The sequence below is a fragment of the Dinoponera quadriceps genome, unplaced genomic scaffold (genome assembly GCF_001313825.1).
Source record: "Dinoponera quadriceps isolate SergipeBrazil2010 unplaced genomic scaffold, ASM131382v1 scaffold657, whole genome shotgun sequence".
NCBI classification, from domain to species: domain Eukaryota; kingdom Metazoa; phylum Arthropoda; class Insecta; order Hymenoptera; family Formicidae; genus Dinoponera; species Dinoponera quadriceps.
In genome coordinates, this window is record NW_014554751.1 from 202,590 (window position 1) to 219,985 (window position 17,396).

The 17,396-nt window shown below is 43.8% G+C and overlaps 1 protein-coding gene across 4 annotated transcripts in view; it reads left to right on the plus strand.

The window, feature by feature from the left end:
- The window catches only part of LOC106741265 (myb-like protein AA), a 72,751-nt gene that overhangs the window by 25,631 nt on the left and 29,724 nt on the right, over positions 1-17,396 (plus strand). For 2 of the 4 annotated variants that reach the window (XM_014613064.1, XM_014613066.1), the window contains exons 1-5: positions 4,975-5,111; positions 5,675-5,989; positions 6,354-6,722; positions 11,366-11,506; positions 12,403-12,529. In XM_014613064.1, the coding sequence (XP_014468550.1) occupies positions 6,549-6,722; positions 11,366-11,506; positions 12,403-12,529 (442 nt within the window). In that variant the 5' untranslated portion in view covers positions 4,975-5,111; positions 5,675-5,989; positions 6,354-6,548. Of the gene's footprint in view, positions 1-4,974; positions 5,112-5,674; positions 5,990-6,353; positions 6,723-11,365; positions 11,507-12,402; positions 12,530-17,396 lie in introns of those variants that run through there. The other 2 variants (XM_014613065.1, XM_014613067.1) reach the window with 2 other exon arrangements.

Below are 17,396 nucleotides of genomic sequence, written 5' to 3' on the forward strand. Positions count from 1 at the left end.
GAGAAGCGGAAATTTTCGACATTTTGGCAACTCCGTTATTGGATTAAGCTCTAAAATCGCATCCTTGTTCGCGTATTCCGCCATGAGACGCCAGAATTTCACAGGCGAACCGATATTCGCAGAAACCGGAATCGAGACGCACAGCCACGTTCGAAGATGATACTTCCGGAGTTTGCTGTCTGCGGAGGAGTACACTTTGAATCGCGATACGTACAACTTTGATGAGCCAGGAAATAGAGACAAGTTTGTTTCTCTGCGGAGCATCTTCCGCGGAGAAGTCGCGTTGCCGGACGGTTTTACATGATATCGAATTTACTTCTCGCGTGCCAAAACTTTATTTTTTCTCGTACATTTTATATATCGGCGGGCAAAATTTCTTCGAGTCCGTTAAAGCGCCGCAAGTGTCTGACATTCCGAAAAAATTGTTTTCGTGTATTTTCTGTCGCGCGCGCGCGTGTGTGTGTGTGTGTGTGGCCGCGCTGCGTACATCTTCTTTGTAATAGAAAAGACCCTCGACATCTTGCCCTAACATTATCGTCGCGGCTTTTACACGCGTTTTACGACTCGGGCAACATTTTGAAAATATTGTGCGAAACTGCGTTACGTACATCACGAGTTTTAAACCGCATTTTTTCCCCCAACGCACTTTTCTCTAAGTTCCGGCGGTCGTGTTGCGATTTAGAGAGGACAAATGCGATATTTTTCGAAAATATTTTCACAGGAGATAGCACGCAACAGATTGTGCGGCTCTCGTGAGATTAAAATCATCAACGTGCGAACATTTTTCCCCGGGAGAATTTAAAATATACGCAAAGCCTTCGTGTCTCGGCTGTTTTAACAGCTTAAATCACCACTCGAGTTCTCTTCCGATCTTAATTGATTCAAGGCAAATTAGCGTTTTAAAGTCAAGAGCGGAAAACACCGCCACTGCATTTTGGCGTTGCGAATCGTCGGGTTTTTCTTCTCGAGGAGAAACCGAAATGACGATAATGGCGCAAGCTTGCGGTCGTTGAATCTGATTTTCCTATTTAGTCTTTCTCTCAGTCGCCAGCAACTGCACGTTCTTGGGAGAAGTGTCCCACTGTCGTGGAATTGCTGTTCGTTCGCCCGGCTTCCACGGCTTCCACGTGCAATAGACGACGACGAATCGTAAATTCCGTGCTCGACAATCAAGGTGCTCGAAGGAGTCCGTGCGCGCCGGTCTAATTCATTCCGCGTCGACGGGATATGTGGGTAACGACGAGCCGCTAACGCCGCGAATTGCGTTTTCAATTAAAAACTCGTTTACTGGTTCGCTCGTCAATTCGCTCTACTAACACTCTACTTGCGTTCTACTAACTTACCGCGGGGGGGATGGGGGGCGGGACGTGCGGTGTACGTCTAGTCGCGTAATTAGATCGTCGCACCGTGAAATGTGTCGGTTTCGCATCAACGGTCTTCCGCTTATTTCCGTGGGAATAAAATATGTGCGCGACCGAAGGTATTCAGTTATCTTTGGCGTTTCTCACGAACAGGAGAAGCTTATCCTTTGACTCGCTTATCGTCCTCGCTAATCCCAGGATCGAAGAGCTTATATCTGAACCGGCATAAATCGATGTTTTTAACAAAATGAAGATTGTCAAAGTTATGGAAAGCTTCAGTGAGAGATAATAGAAAATTGATAGCGTAATGTGAATAAGAATGACGGAGGAAAGAAAGGCACGAGCTTACCAACAACGAAGCTTTTACCATAGTTTCCTAACACGCGATCTTCATGTTTTCTTCTTCTTTTCTCTCTCTCTCTCTCTCTCTCTCTCTCTCTTTCTCTTTCTTTTTCTTTTCTTCTTTGTTAAATATGGATCGAAGATAGAACTAAGCCTTGTACTTACGCAATGGCGGTAGAGAATAGTCGAATAATAAGGCGCTTTTTAAGCCCGCTGTTTTTAGCAGAGTGCAATAGAAAATATAAGCGAGTTGCGTGCTAGTTGCTCGCTTATTTACTGGCCTCGTATATTTGCGCGATATTTACGCGCAGCGGCTGCACTTTTCCCGAGGTGTTTTTTAACTTTAATCTTATTCGTCCGCTGTTTTACCGCGACATGGAAATTGACGGATTACGACGTCGCAAGCCGCATCTGTACCGCATAATAATCAGGCCCGATAAAAACCTGTTGAATCTGCTCGATTTTGTGACGAAACCTCTTGTACGTATGTGAGCGAAAAGAAACTAAAGCAGAAGTTCTTCTTTAAAGAAATACTTAGCGAGAAAACAAAAAAGGAGAAAGAGAGAGGAACGATAAGAGGAGCGGGGAGGAGAAAGATACAATAAAACAGATTCAAGTGTCATAAACAACAATTTATGGTACTTGAGAATGCACAATAATCAAAGTAGTCAAGTGGCGGATTTTTTCCTGCCGGTATGTAATTTTAACGAGTCTATAAACTTCCCCATTTACTAAAGTGAAAAAGATAGCGAGAGAGTCAGATACTAAAACTGATGTTTCCGCACCGCGCTCGAATACGAGCCGTTCGATGAGCGAAGCGATGTTACGATGAAGCGAATTGCCGCGGCGCGATGCGCGCGTTGATAAGATAACAGTCCATTAGTCGGCTATTTCGATCGTAGTGAAATAAATTTTCCGCCGGACGCTCTCGGGTTAAAAGTTTTTTTTTTCACGATTTTTACGCAAATATTTGTCAACCGAAAATCCAATTCCCGTTGGAAGTACATGACATGTGCCGATAGCAAGGGTATCCGCGCGATGAAACACGTGGAGGTATCCCCAGAGTTACCGAGTAACTTTTCATCCACTCGGACATTCGGGCCGCCGGAGGATCGTTTTTGTAAATAGTCTATGACGCTTTTGCGAAACACAAAATCCTCGAGAAACGTAATTTCATTATTTTCCCTTGATGAAATGGAAACTGACTCGATTCCCCAGTTGCTGCGGCGGCTTCAGGTTCTATGCGTAATCCACTCTCGCTCTCTATCTCTCATTAAGCGAGATAAACCGCCGGAGTTGAACTTACGCAGCGTTTGTACTTAAATTTCGACCGCCCCCCCCCGCCCCCTCCCCCCACATCCCGGGAAAGCGCCGCTCGACAGCATTTCGCGCGAATTACGCTCGGAATCTAATTTGCGTGCCTCGCTATCCGAGCTTTGCATGCCAAATTGGATAGCCATCAACTCACGCTGTCGCGTAAAACCATCGTCGGGCAACGCGCGACTACGAGACGCGGCCACGCGGTGAGGCGTTCGTTCATTTCCATAAATTGATATGCACTTCTAGTCGCCCTGTATACGAGTTGTCGTGCCGAGCCGAGTCGAGCTGAGCAGAGCTGCGTCGCGCGCGCCGCCTCGTGCTTTGCCCTGCTGTGCCGTGAACGTGGCAACTCGTTTAACCATCAATCTAAGACGGGCGTTACGTACGATGTCGCTTATATTTGGAAGGAATATTTGGTTGCTTTAATAAATCTCTGCGAGAGAGAGAGAGAGAGACGGGAGGGGGAGTGCCGCTCGGAAAATCGGCTTTGTATTTGTATGCCATGTGAAACGTTCCGCGTACGCGTCGAAATATGCTCTGTATGTAAAATGCACTTTAGAATTTGCGTAGTAAAAAATATGCTTCGTATATGCATATATAGAACAACGTTTCGTTATTTCTGTTGGGAATTACAAGCTTGACTGGACGATAAATATTCTCGTCAGGGGACGCAAATATTGCGCGGTTTATATCAAAACATACTCTCTCCTCCCCTTTTAAGCAAACGAGCATGCAGCTGTTCTTTTTTCTCATTCTCTAGCATAGTTTGTGCTATTAGTAAAACTTACAGCGAAATATCGGTGTGGTTATGTGCTCGACGACGGAAAACGTGAGAATTGGAAATATGCAGAATTCAGGCGAAGTTATAAGAACGACATGTGTTGCCCGATGTGTGTTATTCTTAATTGCGAGATCGTATGAAAATAGAGTTTGCATCAGCAATGCTTAATCTGGTAATACATTATTTTTCTGCCAGCCTCGGTTAATGCGTCGTTATTCTTGACTCTCGAACCATATTCTCCGCGACTTGTGCGAGAGTTCTTTGAAGATCTCCATAATGCTCCGCCATATTTGTATTCGGATTGCAAAGTCTATATATATGCAAATTTTATTTCGTATAATATAAGAATAAAGAATGCACAGCGGGAAATACTTCCATAATTTAACAACACGGTACATTCTATTCGTTCGAATCAATAAACCCGGAGGAATGGTAAACATGAGAAATAGGATAAAAGCTGCTTATACGATTTTTAATGGAATAATAAATGTTTAATGTCGGATCTCTTTCGGTCCTGTCTTTACGCGTGAGCTATATATCTCAAAGAAGAGTGCGACTGAGAAAGTTAAATTTCAGCAGAAGAGCGCGACTGAGAAAGTTAAATTTCAGCAGAAGAGCGCGACTGAGAAAGTTAAATTTCAGCAGCAATTGCGATGAAATTTTAACGGTGTCTATCGCGAAATTTCGGGGCGAGTTCAGACGGAGAGCGAAGTCAACGTAACTTCATTTTTCGGCTCCTAAGATAGCCTATTATCGCGCTTTATTCCCACTTTACGAACCAGGACGGAGAATTATCGGGTCACGAAGGCGAGGAGGCGCGGCGCAAAGAGACGGAGCCGAACCGAGTCGAGACGCTTTTTCCCTTTAGCGCCAGTCTTTACGAGACGCGAAATCGTAATATCGAAAAGATTTCGACTTTCTTCGTGCACAGTCAAGCGTTACTTTCCCGCGGCTCATTTTTCATTCCCGCATCTTTTGCGGGTGGTCCATAAATCCGGCCTCATATCGATTCCGCGCCTAGTGGCCCACTCCCTTTACCAAGAAAACGAGAAAGTTATGGATTATTTGACGTTGAATATCGAGGAGAATGAATATCGAGAGAGAGAGAGAGAGAGAGAGAGAGAGAGAGAGAGAGAGAGGGGGGGGGGAAAGAGGGAAGGCGGGAGAGAACGCTCGGACTATAAAAGTCTATAACAAGCGACCGAAATAACTGCAAGTTCTTTTGAGAGTTCTGTCGAATCACAATTGAGTGACAGCTGTTCTCTTTGGTGGTTACCTTGAGGTCAATTTTCCTCGACAGCACGAAGGTACGTGTGGTTTTCAAGTTGCAACGGTGACAGGAGGCGAACGTCTTATCGGGAAATAAATTTGCGTCTACGAAATAACGGGATTTTATTGTGTATTTATTTATTTTATTTTATTTTGAACGTGGACGTAAGCTTTATTCTCCATGTAACGAGTTTCAATTGAAGAATTACCGAACTATTAAATTTTTTTCCCGGAAACGTGGAAAGTCGCGACAATTACTGATCTGCCTCGATATTCTTGTCAAGAAAAAATTGTTACCGGATGCGTCGGGGTACGTATTATTGAAATTTCATTTGATGAAAGCGCGGTGCCTTGTGTACCCACACGATTTTCTTAGCCGTATAAAGCATCCACCTTTTCTTCTCATAGTTGACGTCTATCCCTAAATATTATTCCGCTTAAAGCTCCTAAAGCTCTAATAAATCCGCCAATGGCACCGCCACCATTCGTGTTTCGTTTCATGTTCTGGTTCTGCTCTGCTTCGCGATTCTCGCTAGCCATAAATATCAATATTACCTGTTCTACCCGCCATTAGTCTCATTTTGTCATCGATTTTATCCAGGTTCAACGAATGACGGTTACACGATGAGTTAAACGGTGCAATTGCTCGTAAATGCTATCCTTCATTTACGAGACACGAAAGCGTCGTGAAAAATAGAGGCTAGTTCTCTGCAACTCGTCGCGAATGAGCGACATCAAAATTCTATCTCGTGCAAAATGCGTCCTGCCTTTCGAAACACTGATCTCTTTTTTGCGAATTACCCTTTGATGCGACGAGAAGTCGAATGGTCATTCAAGGTACTACTAACTTTAAACGAGATTCGGCCTGTATAGTATAATTCAAATAATCGATGAATGGCACACGCTGGGAACGATGGTAAGTAACGAGGTCAATTATAAGAAGCTACGGACTACATGTATTGCTACATTCAGACGTGTTTCATTACGTTCAAGCACATATAAATCATACCGACGTTGGAAAAAGCCGCGTTTCATTGCAACGAGCTTCCTTGCAAAAGAATCGCCAAAACCGTATTATCATACGGTGTGCGTATAATTTTGCCATTTAAATAATTCTCCTTTCCCAATTAACGAATGAATAATATCACGATGAATTTAATGCAATAATGTGGGACGCGCATTGGAATAGGCAGATGATAACTGTTCTTTGAGCGAACATCGTGTTATTACCGATGTAACGTTCGCTGATCGTTAATTATAACGTGAATCTACTCTTTCAGTTATGGGATTGAATTATCGAACTTGAACGTGATACGAAAGCCGCCGCTGTCATCATTCTATCGTCTTCATCTTCGTTGTGATTGTCGTCGTTTCGATTAGGGAACGTCGCTTTTTGCGTTAACATAAATCGCGCAAGAGCGAACTAACAAAGTCGGGGGCGGGTTTTGCTAGTGTCGGTATATGCCGCGGCGAGGATGCTGGCGTGCGTCTATCCGCCGGAAAACTTTGAGGTGAAAACCGTGACGGTGAAGCTCCATCATGGAAAATCGAAGCGAAAGTCTAAGTCTCTACTCTCAGTGAAGGAAAAACTTTCGGACGCCGCGGAGACGACGGGATGCGGCAACAGCGGCAACCGAGTGGGCAACGAGGTAAGATCTAACTGAAAAGGAAGAAAAAGAAAAAAGAGGGAAAAAGAATAAGAATGGGATGAGACAAAGCAGAAGGAGAAGGAAGAGCTCTTGTGATTGTTTATTGCTGGACTTTCATCTCGCAGAAATTACTAGGAATAAAATGCAGACAAGATATTTATTCGTTCTCGATATCCTAATTGAATCAGTTGCTACGAAAGCGCACGTGTATTGTAAAAAGGAAGGAGGTTTTGCTCGGAGGAGGAAGTCGCAGTCGTTCATTTGTTAGCTGTCTCGTTCTGCAAAAATTATTACAAATAAATTATACGTGAGCTATTCTGTTCGTCCTTTAATATTCGAAGGTTAATAGCTCTTCCCTTCGCGTGTGCGCGTAGAAATGAGTCGCGTTCGCATTCATTTCGCGAATGAATGCGCGCGGAACGAAAAGAAAGAAAGAAAGGGAGAAAAAGGTGGGAGAGGCTCGCTTCGGCAGCCTCGGAGGCGAACAAACTGCCGATTACGTTACAGCTTCTTTTCCGCGCTACCTGTTTTCAGACTCTTGGAAATTAATTTTGCAGGGGGAGGGGGGGTCGTACAGGCGGATTATCCCCCGGGGATTATCCGCTCCCTACAAGAATCCGCTTCTATGAGAAATTTCTTTTTGGTTTACGTGTTCCCATGAGAGAGAACATCTTCTTTTCACCGGCTTTTCCGCCCCCTTGCTCCATTTCGTCCGCGACGGAAACGTATTTCGTCGGGTATCGTAGATTACTTGATTCCTCTTAATGTGCCTTTCGAGAGGCCGCTCGGATTAATTGAGGATTTGACAGATCACGCGCGCATATACCCTTGTGATTATATTTTCGTTGAGTATCCTCGTTCTCACCGAACTGATTTATCACCGCGAGAGAACGGCGTCTCGCGTCAACACCACTGCAGCCTGGCACAAAATGCGAAATGCAAATGAAACGAATCGGTAAATCGACCTGAATCGTTTTTGTAGGTCGAAAGGTATTACAATTGCTGGTCCCATAGTTACTATATCTTGCACTGTTCGCGCGTAGTAACAGGTGTGTTGCTGGTAATGAAATTGAATGCGAATCGGCAAGTCGTCGGGAAATGGCTTTTCATTTCTCTGCTCGCTCGCTCGTGAGCGATACGTCCAACTACGAGAGACGAGACACGCGTTGCTTCGTTACCATCGCAGTCCGCGCGGTCGAGCCGGTTCGAAACAATTAACTGTCACGCGAGAGAGTTACCACGGAGTGAAAAAGCAAGAGCTGGAACGGCGCTTGAAGGCAGTTGTATTATCATCCGCTCGCGTTCGCGTTGTTATTGTCTTGTGGATCTCGTGCAACGCGATATTTTCGTTCTAACGCGACTACGAGACCACTCGCGCACTGGACAGATACAGTGGTATACATGTAAGTAAAGCACGCGAGAAAGCAGCGTCGCAACTTTGGATTCGCTCAACTTGGACACGACGATTCGAGTGATGGAAGAAACGAATCGACTTGTTTTGTTTGTTACGTGTAATAACGGGAACGCTCTTTGTCTCAATTACCAATTGGAAGTAGAAAAAGAGAGATCAATTTGATGGTCCTCTATTTCTCAGGTACCCGAGTATTTTTGATAATACCTGGGGATACTTGTGTCCTTCGGATGTTATCTCGGATGTTACTTGATTATTAATATTTCTAACAATAACAAACAATAAACGAATGTATTACAGACTCGTAACTGAAAGAAAAATATTTGATGCTTGTAATTATAATCATCATAGTGAAAGAGTTTGTAATCGAGAGAAACAATTTTCTAGTAAATGTTACTATAGTGTCAGTAATAATAACCTCACATGCACGTTGCTACTACTTTTTGTGATTAAAATTATAAAAAGAGCATAGTTGAGGCCAAAAATAATTATAATTTCTCTTAGTACACGGAAAGAAAGAATTAGCTCCCACAGCTAACAATTAGCTGTTCATATAATACAACTGAAATTTAGTTACCAGATCTAGTTTTTAGCTGTAGAAGTTACTTCCTTTTTTCGTGTATTTATCCGTTACTACTTTTCAGTTGCCGGGATAATATCCGTGAATTATAGGTGTCCGGATATCTGGATAGTAACCGCTAATGTGTATACTTGGGTACCCGAGTGATATCCACGGGTTTGCACGGAGAAAAAGAAATAGTCTTCATAGCTAAAAACTAGTTATTCATTTAATACAACTGAAATTCAGTTATTAGACCTGGTTTTTAATTGTAAAAGCTAATTCTTTTTTTCCATGTACGACTATAGTCATAGCTATATACTACTATAGTCATAAGAATTAGCTCCCAGCTATAAGCCTAACTGCTATAAAAATTAGGTCTGGTAATTAAATTTCAATTGTATTATATGGACAGTTAGTTTTTGGCTGTTGGAGTTAATTCTTTTTTTCCGTGTAAATACTCGAGTATCGAAATAGTTACACTATTACATGACACACTGACAGCACTACTGTCTAGCAACTACCCAGTCGACCAATATTCGCGAGTTTGAGTATCTGAGTATAGAAATAGCTGAGTAATGGTGACAGCATTAAAAGAGGCTAGGTAATAAAAGAAAAGGCTTGACACTCTCGGCTTCCCTTAAAGAGGGTGGCGGATCGACGTGCCGGGGACGAATGTGATCAACATTTGCGGGCGCTCTTCGATTCGCGCTGTCCGTCGTTGACTGTCCCGTCGTCGTCGTCGTCGTCCGGCACTTTCATTGACGTACGAAGGTTACGCGGAGTCCTTGTCGCAGTGGAATTCGAAGGGCCACACGCCAACCTTGGGATTCTACCTGGTATCGGACGTGGCGCGGCGCGTCGGCCGGTCGGCTGCTCGGTCCTCTCCAGATGGTGGTACCACGAGATGAAACAAAAAGGAGACATGAACGCAGCGCGCATACGTCGGTCCCGCGCTCTTTCCCCGTCGGAGGCTTCGTGGTGCGTTGTGCCGCATCACCCATGTCTTTTCCATGCGCGCGGATACATTATAAAAATTCGAGGTCACGGTAGTCGACCGAAAATTCGTCTGTTATTATATTGAAAGATCCCGATAAAGAGATTGGTGGGAACGATACTTTTTTGAGTCATATGTGACATTTGGGCTGTTCTTTTTAGCTGAACTGGTTGCACCAGTTCAAGAAGTTTACGCACATTGAAACGTCAGAATCTCGTACGTGCGCTTCAAACGCTTCAATGTGTGCCTTATGCTCAAAAAATATCCGGAATTGTCTATTTAAACGAAGCGGTTGAACCGATATTGAAATTTCTTTTTGCCGCTAACGTTGACATCACTGTACTTTCATGAGGAATCTCAGTGCGATGTGTCAATTAGTTTGTTCACGGCAGCTGTTTATGTTAGTCGATCTTTAGTATTTACGGTGATTTTTACAATGTCAAAAGTACAAATCAATCAAGAATAAGGAATTTATCTCAAATTTTATGTTTTCAATGAAATTTCTTATACTGAAACACTTAAAAGGTTAAAGAAAGCCTATGGGAATAATTGCTTTTCAAAAACATAGGCGTATGAATGGTATAAAGCATTCAAACAAGGTCGTGAAGTAGTTGAAGATTTGCCTCGTTCTAGACGTCCATCGACATCAACTAACGACGAAAATGTTGAAAAAATGAAGAAACTAACGTTTGAAAATCAGCGAATAAGTGAAAGAGAGATTGCTATGGATTTATAGGAAGACAATTGATGGATTTTGCACCACGATAATGCACCATCTCACACATCGATGTTAGTATGCAACTTTTTGGCCAAAAATCTCAACAAATATCATTCCACAAGCACCGTACTCGCCATGCTTGGCTCTTTGTGACTTTTTCTGTTCCAAAAATTCAAATTATTACTTCGTGGAAAGTATTTTGAATCGACGGAGGCTGTGAAGGAAAATTGAGAGTTGAAGGAGCTGAATATCTTTATCGGCTTAAAGTGAAGAATGGGTAAAACGTTGGCACATGTGTGTTGCAAAGAATGAGGACTATTTCAACGGGAACAGAATAAATTTATTCGATTAAATATCAATTTATATTTTATTTAACAATTTCAGGTACGTTTTCGAGCAGAAGGTATGTAAATTTCTTGATAGTGCAGTCAACTCAATTAAAAAGAACAGAACAATTCTAGCATTCGATGACATTACGTCCGATTTATCGCTTATTTATATAGGTAAATCCGAAATCTATGTATCCTTAGTCCAAGACAGCGATTTGTCTTGCATCCGTCGTTGCAAAGTGCGCGATTTTTCCGTGACTATTATATTTTATAATTTTTATATTTTACGTTTTATATTTTTTGTCGAGAAACACAATGTTCGAGTGTATTTTTGGCGAGCCGAGAAAATGCTTGACTCACGCGCTTTCTACTTTTAGCTGTTGCCCCCTGATTCCGTGCACATGACGAGTACGGCGAAAGCTCGGAAGCACCACGGAAGGTCAGGAAACAGCGATGGGATCTGATCGAAGAGTCGATGTCGGCGATATAATTAATCAGCGATTCGATGCTTGTATCGGCGTTATCACTCGTACCTGCTCGCGTGCTCCTCCTTCACGTTCTCGTCGATGCCGTTTTATCTACGCACACTACGCTGTTCGTATTCTTACGGGCTCTTAATCTTATTTCAGTTAGCAGTGGGCGGGGGTGGTGCTGTGCTGGTGCTCAGCGAGCTTGAAAGCATGGCGGCCAGGCAACAGCGGGAGATTGCTCAGCAAAGGCGCCTCCTGGAGCAGAGAGAGGCCCGCTTAGCTGTGCTTCGAGGCGCACAGGTGAGTCTCGTTGTATCCCACTGCATTTTCATCGTCATCCTCTCTTCCTCCCCTTCTTCCTTGTTCTCCACCTCCTCTGTTCCTCTGCGATTCCTGCATGTGAGATCCGACGACGCGTTACACGTGTGAGAAGAACGCGTGTAACGCGGTAGCCAATCGTTCCCTCCCGTTACGTATTTATTATGTATGACATCGGAGAATTATATCGATCAAAGCGGAGAGAGAGAGAGAGAGAGAAAGAGGGAGAGAGAGAGAGAGAGAGAGAGAGGTGAATAAAAAATGTCCCGGCGAATCTTGAGGGCGTAAAGTTGACACGTCCCGTGTGCCGAAAGCCATTACTGAGTGTTTGTCCCTTTTCGAGGACACAATATCGCGGTTTCTTCTTTCCGCTTTCCTTTTTCCCGATATTCCACCGCAGTTGCCACGGAAACTCCTAACAATAGCCGATGGTATTTCACATTCTCCAGTTTAAACTATCGGAACTCTCTCTCTCTCTCCCTCCCTCCCTCCCTCCCTCCCTCCTTACCTTCCATCCCTTTCCTCTCTCCCTCCTTTCTTCCCTCCGTTATGGACCGCGGGAGTTTCGCGATTCTCATCTACGCGCGGAAATCGCGCTCCTATTATCATTAGATTCCGATCGCACGCGTGTTTTCTTGCATCCTGCCGGAGGAGGTCGCGTTAGAATCTTCACATTGTGTATTATAAACTTTCAGAGAACGTTTTTACTGGCGAATGAACGAGCGGCACATTCGAGCGTTTCTTCAATCGCAAAGATACTCGCGATAATTTCATTGACTCTCGCATTTCGTTTCCTTAGTCTATCGTTCATTCATCGTATCGACCATATACATTGCTTCAGTGTAGCGCTCACGTTCACCCGCTGTTTATCGTTTCAGGAGCCAGCACAGCAGGACAAACTCGCCAGATTGAAGCACAGATTGGACCAGCAACAGAGCAAGCTGAATCGACTGCGGTTGCTCAGATCGCAGACGGACCAGTCTCGTACCAACAATGCGACGTTGAGTAAGTCGATCAGTAACCTCTCTTTCTCTATCTCTCCCCTTTCCTCTTTTTCTCTGTTTTTTTGCACATCTTTCTTAGCCTTGGAAAACTATCCGTCTGGGTGACGACTAAAATATCGTGCAACTATTTATTTTTCGAACTTTTCAAATTTCAATTCGTATCCGTCATTCGCGTTTGTGGTCGTGGATTGATGTGTCGATGTCGTTACGCGTCGCGCCACTCCGGTTCAATTCGCGAAAACTATGCGTAGCGCTTGGTGATGCGTACGTACCTTGTTAGTTGAGCATTGTTCAGATAGTTACGTCTACAGCATACTGAAAAACGATAGCCGCGGTTTGCAACGCGACGCGTTGCCGCGATAATAGCTCACGAAACGGCCGAAATTCGCGCAACGCCCTTCGTTAAAAAATTCTTTAGCGAATCGACACGTTCACGTATATTGCAGCATCTCGGATTGCAAAAACAAAACAAAAAAAAATCCAAAGTTATAATGATCCGAAATTCGGGATGAAAGTTATAATGATCCGGAAAATTCTGGGTAACTTTTTAATAACTTTAACTTTTTCAGCCGGGTTATAATTTGTGTGAACACGACGTCCAAGAGCGCCTCATTATCTGCCGAGATACGACGAAACTCGCTCTTTCTTCGAGAACTTACATATTTATTTACAATTTTGCCAACAAAAGTTGGGAAATAGCAAACGCGCGAGTTTTTGTCCTCGCATTTCACACATACACACTTTGGCCTTATATATAAATCTGTCCGCGAGCCGACGGTGTATATTTTGGCTTTCTGGCAAGGATCCGCAAGAAAAATTTTTGCAATAATGATATTTATCACGGAGTCCTACGTCGCGAAGTTATAAGAAATATTTCGCTGTGTTCGCTTTTTTTAATTCGCTACGCGCCTGACCCTTTCCCGTATCACATTGTCTCCTGCCACGCGTTGTCAAAAGTTTCGATAGCTAAACTTGTTGCAATTTGCCGCGAGCTCGAATGATTTGGCAAGGAATCTCCCTCCGGTTGATGCGAGGAAACTCCCAACGCGCCCGAACGACGCACCACACCACCAGATTTCTCGACAGGTCTGAAGTTCGGCTAACGAACTAATTTGCCATGCAATGCACACGGGACGCGCGCCAGCCGAATGGTTTTGCAAGAGTGCCGGATTGATTTTGACTTCGGCAGAGGTGTGCCATACTTTCGTGCTATTACCCATGTATCCCCCCGATTGTTACTGCAAAATGGGACGCGCGAGCGAATCCAATGGAACACTCCGACGGCACGTTAAATTATGGCAAACCACGCAGAACGCGACGATAAAAATAATTTCCGCCGTTCAGGAGAACCGATCCATTTTCTCAGCGCGGACCGCTGATATCCCGCTGGAGAATTCATCTCGTCTCGGCAACGCGATAAGAGAGATTTATCTGTCTTCACATCGCGGGACACACGATTAATCTTCGGCACCGGCGTGGCTCGTGACATCGGGCATATTTCGGGCAGGATATTTTGCCGGTATATAAATGAAATCCAAATACGCAAACCGATAGTTTGAAACCATTCGTTTCCCTTCGCTCACCGACCCGTCCATCCGTCAGTTTGTCCGTTATTCGCGACCCGTGCGAGAATCTTTCCCGTCCCGGAAAATAAATTGGAAAGATTCGAGCCGGAAAACGGAGAGAGAGAGAGAGAGAGAGAGAGAGAGAGAGAGAGAGAGAGAGAGATCTCGCTTCCCGTCCTGCGCTTTTATCGAATGCAATCGCGTAGAACTCATCCCCCCGTAGCCGCGCGCCGCCGGTAAATCATTCCAGACAAACATCGAAACATATCCGAAACGTTTGCGTCCACGAGGAAATTGCGGACAACACGATGCGCCGAGTGTTCCTTAATTTCTAACATGATTCGTTCCTTCAATCGTGCCCGTGCTGCAATCGATACGCGAGACGGGGTAGTCTGCGAGCATTTTGTTTGTCGCGTCGAGATCGAGAGTAATTTGGCGAGCGACTGCATGACAGTTCTCTCTCTTTCTCTCTCTCTCGATTGACTGTTTCCTACGACTATAAAGAGGAAGAAAGAGAGAGAGAGAGAGGGTGAAACAAAAAATTCGCTCGAACACGCCACGGACGAACGGCTTTATGTCGTTCTCGATCGACCGATAATTTGTCGTATCGATTCGACGATTGTCCGATCGACACGATACTCGTGTGAACAGATCCCGTTCGCACGTTAAATACCAGTTTCGTTCGTCGATAAGCGATTTCGTTTTTTACTTCAACCCCTCTCTCTTCTCTCTTTTTCTCTTTTTTATTTTTCGTCTGCACGGAATTCGTTGTACTTCGATTGAAACGAGCGACGCTCCCTTTTACCATTCGTACATACGTCGCACGATATTGGCCCTGACACGCAACACGTGTGACCACACCCAGTGGAACGCACCATGCGCGCATATATAGGCTCGCTACAACTTTCATGACCTAATCCCGGACGCTTGTCAGGGAAGCAAGCGAGCAAGATTTTTTTCTCTCGCACCTTTGCGTGGGGAAAAGCTACAAACAGCGCTCGGCTATAATTACTCGAGTGTGCGTTCAATTAAAAGCATGACCGTCGGGCTTTCTCGTCGTGGCCGCAGACGACGCACCGCCGACGTGTGCATGCAAATGCGGTCGTGCGCGCGGTCAGACATGTCGCATAAAATTGGGAAATTTTCGTTTCGATGCTGCGTTGCTTCGAAACAATTTTCGCATCGGCGCGCCACGATGAAGGCACGTAACCTGAGATCACGTTGTTACGATCGTTGTATCGTAGATTGCTGGATTTTCAATGGCAATATTTTGGAGTTCCTATATAAGTTTGTTATTTACTGAAAAAAATACTTTCCTATGATCTTATTCGATTATCTATGTAATAGATATTCATTTGCGTGAAATTGAAAGAAGATACACACGATATTACGTATAAAAAGTATTATCTTTAATTCCCGAGTCGAAATTTTAAATTCTACATTAAGTTTTCAACACGAGAAGACGACAATAACTTCTCCATTTGTAGCATCAAAGGAGCATTGTAGAAGACCTCTGAAGATTTAATATAAAACTAAGTTAGACTTAAAGTGAGATTAAAATTTCGACTCAGGATATCTCAGTTTCCGAATAATCAATCGTTCTTCTAATTGCGTCAATAATTAGATTATATTCGAGTCTGTGTATAGTGCAAGTTTTAACGAATTCTTAAAAGATTCATTCTATGCTGTAATTACCTTAAGGGGGTCATCCCGTGTGACGACCGTTTTTAGGTTTTAAGGTTTTTTTTGCATTTTTTTTGCGGCGAAATGAAAAAATACAGAGCTTCCAAATTTTTACTATATATTTATTACATCTTAAACTATATGTGTAAATTTTTTTATTTAAAAATATGGCGTCGATGGCGAGTTATATCACCGGAGTGGCACCCATGTAAAAAAAAGCAGGCAAACGGTGCCCACGATTCCGGCAGATTGGTTTATCGGAAATCAAAACATCAAATTGCATTTTAATCTATAGGTAAATGGCTATCGTGGGAACTAGGATTTTTTGAAAATATTAAAAATTCAATTTTTCGCCTGCTTCTAAAAATTATAACTCAAAATAGCATGATTTTTTACTATTTTTTTATGCAGACAGAAAACGGTTCAATATTTTTTAAAAATTTTAGTTCCCACGATAGCCACACATGTGCTGAATGTACTATTAACATTTTATTTAAATCCATTGAACCGTTTTCGAAAAATCATGGGCACCAGTTAAAAAAATCCTTTGCCAAAATTACTTTGCCAGTATATTCTATGCATGCTCTAGATTAGATTTATGCAAAAAAAAATCGATTTTTTGAAGCCGTCACACGGGATGACCCCCTTAAACGCGGATATTCACGGAATGCGATACAAACGCGCGATGCCACGCGCGGAAATTAAATATCATCGCGATGTCGGGGAGAGTACGCCGGGCGTTCCGAAGCGACGTGTGTCATTTACCGTGCATTTATAGTGACGCAACGCGACGTGGCTGCATCTATTGTTTAACGCTGCGCGTCGCGCCCGCTTTGTAGTAGTGTATATATCGGCGCGCGTGCAAAACGGGACACGTTCGTTCGATCGCGAAGGCGCGGATACGTCGCGGATCGATGGAAAACGCGCGTGGAGATTATTTTAAGGGAAGAGGAACGTGTCGATACTTTACCAGACGAGATTGTACAGTGAACGCATAGCGGTGAAAAAATTCCTGCGAACTAACGAACGAACGAACGAGAACGAATGGCGCACCGCGAGCCAGATGCAAATATGTGCATTCGAGCTCGAGAACGGTCTTCCCGAAGCGAAAACTTCAAAGAAACGATCGTATCCTCCGTATTATCGTTTACCCGAAATGTTCATGCTAAAACGGTAAATGTCAGACAGTAATTTGCCCGTTCGCTTGTTCGTTCTCGCCAGCTCTCTTTCGGCCGTTCGCTCCTTCACACTCATTACCGTCGTCCATCTCATTGTTAATTCTCCATTCTTCGTCGTGCCTTTGTTACCGGCTCACAATGCTCAAGATATTTATGGATTTTCACTTGTAACCTTTTGCATATTTTTATCGTGACGACTCTCGCACAAGCCATTCAAAATCGGCCGTGTCACCGGAATAACTTCTGTATCTTTCTTTTTTCGTCGAAAGAGTTCGAAAGGTTTGTCAGATGAAGTTGAAAACGAGATTACACCGTTTCTTTGCTCGGCCACAATTATTTGCACTCGAGTACTCGTTCATGATTCTCTGTCGGAGTTAACAATAAAGAAATTAGCATAAGGAAGGAGGCGAGAGAGAAAGAGAGAGGGGCAGAGGGGGGGGGG